This window comes from Nestor notabilis, unplaced genomic scaffold (assembly GCF_000696875.1).
Source record: "Nestor notabilis isolate BGI_N333 unplaced genomic scaffold, ASM69687v1 scaffold29093, whole genome shotgun sequence".
Lineage (NCBI taxonomy): Eukaryota > Metazoa > Chordata > Aves > Psittaciformes > Psittacidae > Nestor > Nestor notabilis.
In genome coordinates, this window is record NW_009921071.1 from 83,934 (window position 1) to 86,433 (window position 2,500).

The following is a 2,500-nucleotide window of genomic DNA, read 5'->3' on the forward strand; positions in this document are numbered from 1 at the left end:
CAATTTGCCTGCTAATGCAGAAGAGAATGGAGAAAATAATCTCCAAGATTTAAAAAACCCTGCAGGTTTCTCAACACAGTATCATCTATAAGCATAATCTGACTCAGGTCAGAACAGAAGAAAACAAACAGATTTCTGTGACTACGTAAGTCTGTCTATCCAGCTAAAGATGAAGATGTATTACAATTGCTGTTAGGTGCTTCCTATTAGCCTCTTACTCAAGCAAACAAAATACACGAAACACTCATTCCTACTGCAATGAGCACCTGATTTTCTGTAATGACTGACTGGAAGCTCTTAGGGCTAGAGAGATTTAAAAAAGGCAGGTTCTCCTAATGTCCCTCTGTTGTTTTCTCACTGATTTGAGGAAATATTATCTTCAGCAGTTTACTCTGCCCAGCTTTCATGGCTGAGATGAACAGCTATACTACAATTCACATAGTTCTCAGAAAAAGAACAAAAAGGAGAAGTCTGCTGGGTTACGTTCCTTGTTACTGCAAAAAACACATCAAAAAGTTCTGATTAAAAGTGAAAATGAAACTGCAGCCACTTTACTAGCAATATCTAAAAGATACTACTAGAACTGGCTGGGAACAGAATGATTATCTTCCTAAACTACACAGTTAGAAAGTACATATTTCAAAAGTGAATGAAGAAAAATAAGTAAAAGATAGTGCTGCACAGTATTGAAAATCAGCATTTACATTGTTTTGAAGATGAAAAATTCAATGCATATATAGATTAACTGTGTTCCTCCAGGACAGCTTCCAATTAGTCATTATGATTAGACATATTTTTCAGTACTTGGTTATGTAAGTTAAATAGAAGTTGATCAAGAGACGACTCAAAATGGAGAAGAGAAGGATGTGTGGAGACCTCATAGCAGCCTTCCAGTATCTGAAGGGGGCCTACAAGGATGCTGGAGAGAGGGGACTCATCAGGGACTATAGTGACAGGATAAGGGGTAATGGGTTCTAACTTAAACAGGGGAGATGTAGGTTAGATACAAGGAAGAAGTCCTTTACTATGAGGGTGGTGAGGCACTGGAACAGGCTGCCCAAGGAAGCTACGGATACCCCATCCCTGGCCATGTGCAACGCCAGGCTGGACAGGGCCTTGAGCAACCTGGTCTAATGGAACATGTCCCTGCCTGTGGCAGGGGGGTTGGAACTAGATGATCTTAAGGCCCCTTCCAACCCAAACTATCCTATTATTCTATTCTGTGATTCTAAGCTAATGCTTAAAGCCTCCATTTCATGGCCTCTGCTGCTGGGAGGATCAGATGGATAGACATGACCTGACAAGTCTCTTGTGATGTGCTTCCTAAAGGTGTCAGATGAACAAATAAAGGAGACTTAAGAGTCAGGCTCCTGCAAGACATGCCTGGTCACAGGGACCCTAGAATAACCCAGACAGGTAGAAAATGCTGGATGGAAAGAACTGCTGTCATAGCAGAGACAGAAAAAGCTAAAAGGAATCTCACTAGGCTGAAGATCCTCGCTAGGATCCAAGTTTAGGAAAAATGGTTGTTTTAAGCATTAGGGGGAAAACCTGCTGATCATGTTAAAACGAAAGCAAGTGAGAAAAGTTATTTAGTAGTTGTACAGGCCCTGTGTGAAGACACACATAGGGGAAAAGAAAAAGAAAAAGCACTGCAGTCACCCAAGTCCATAGTAAGTGCTTCTATGTAGTACAACTACAAAACCATTTCAAAACAAATAACCAAAAATTCTAACAGGTCATACTTACATTCCAGATACTAATGACACTTTGAAAACATGTTGAATAGTAGAAGATGGATTGCCTAAAGCCACATTAAGTGCTCTGTCAATGCTGAATGCCACTTGACGAAGGTAATATTCCGGATGCTGTCCAAAACCATCATATGGTACATAGAGGTAAGGAAAGATACCATGTAAGTGGAGACAAGTCTTCTGACCTAAAAAAAACCAACAAACCAACATTTATTTTCTAATGACTACAGCTTTTTCTTCTTTTAAGTGGTCCCTAAATTTGGTTTCTTCAGGTTATTTTCACGTTCTGCAGACAGGATAAATTTATGAAACAAGTTCAGGTGTACTTCAAACAAAAGGTACCGATTTAGAGCAGTTCAACCACTTGATTCATTGACAAAAGCAATACAGAACAAATGTGGTCACACGACATACACAGGATTACACTTGTGTAACAGCAGAATTTGCCATTAATGATTTTCTTTGTACTAATAACACAACTCTCTGAGAATAATTTTGCATACTAAATCAGTGTCAAATGGTTAATGGTTTCTCAGCCTTTGTGAAAATTTTGCAGATCCAAGTTCTTCCCGTTCTTCACTGGAAAGAACACACAACCTCTCAGAAATCAAAAACAATGCCCAGAGCATCTACTACACTAAGGCATAAGTTGGGATATGGGAAAAAACAAGTGATTTTCAACTTCTAAAATCTGTGGATCCTTGAGAGGTTACTCTACTGCATATGCAGATTCTAGCCTTCTAACA

General features: G+C 39.3%; 1 protein-coding gene across 1 annotated transcript in view; it reads right to left on the reverse strand.

Annotated features, from left to right (window-relative positions):
• The window catches only part of REV3L (REV3-like, polymerase (DNA directed), zeta, catalytic subunit), a gene marked incomplete at its 5' end in the record, with an annotated part of 75,547 nt that extends 73,608 nt beyond the window's left edge, over positions 1 to 1,939 (reverse strand). The window contains one exon of the mRNA XM_010010987.1: positions 1,750 to 1,939. Coding sequence (XP_010009289.1) covers positions 1,750 to 1,939 — 190 coding nt within the window. The remainder of the gene's footprint in view (positions 1 to 1,749) is intronic.
• Positions 1,940 to 2,500: the final 561 nt, after the last annotated feature.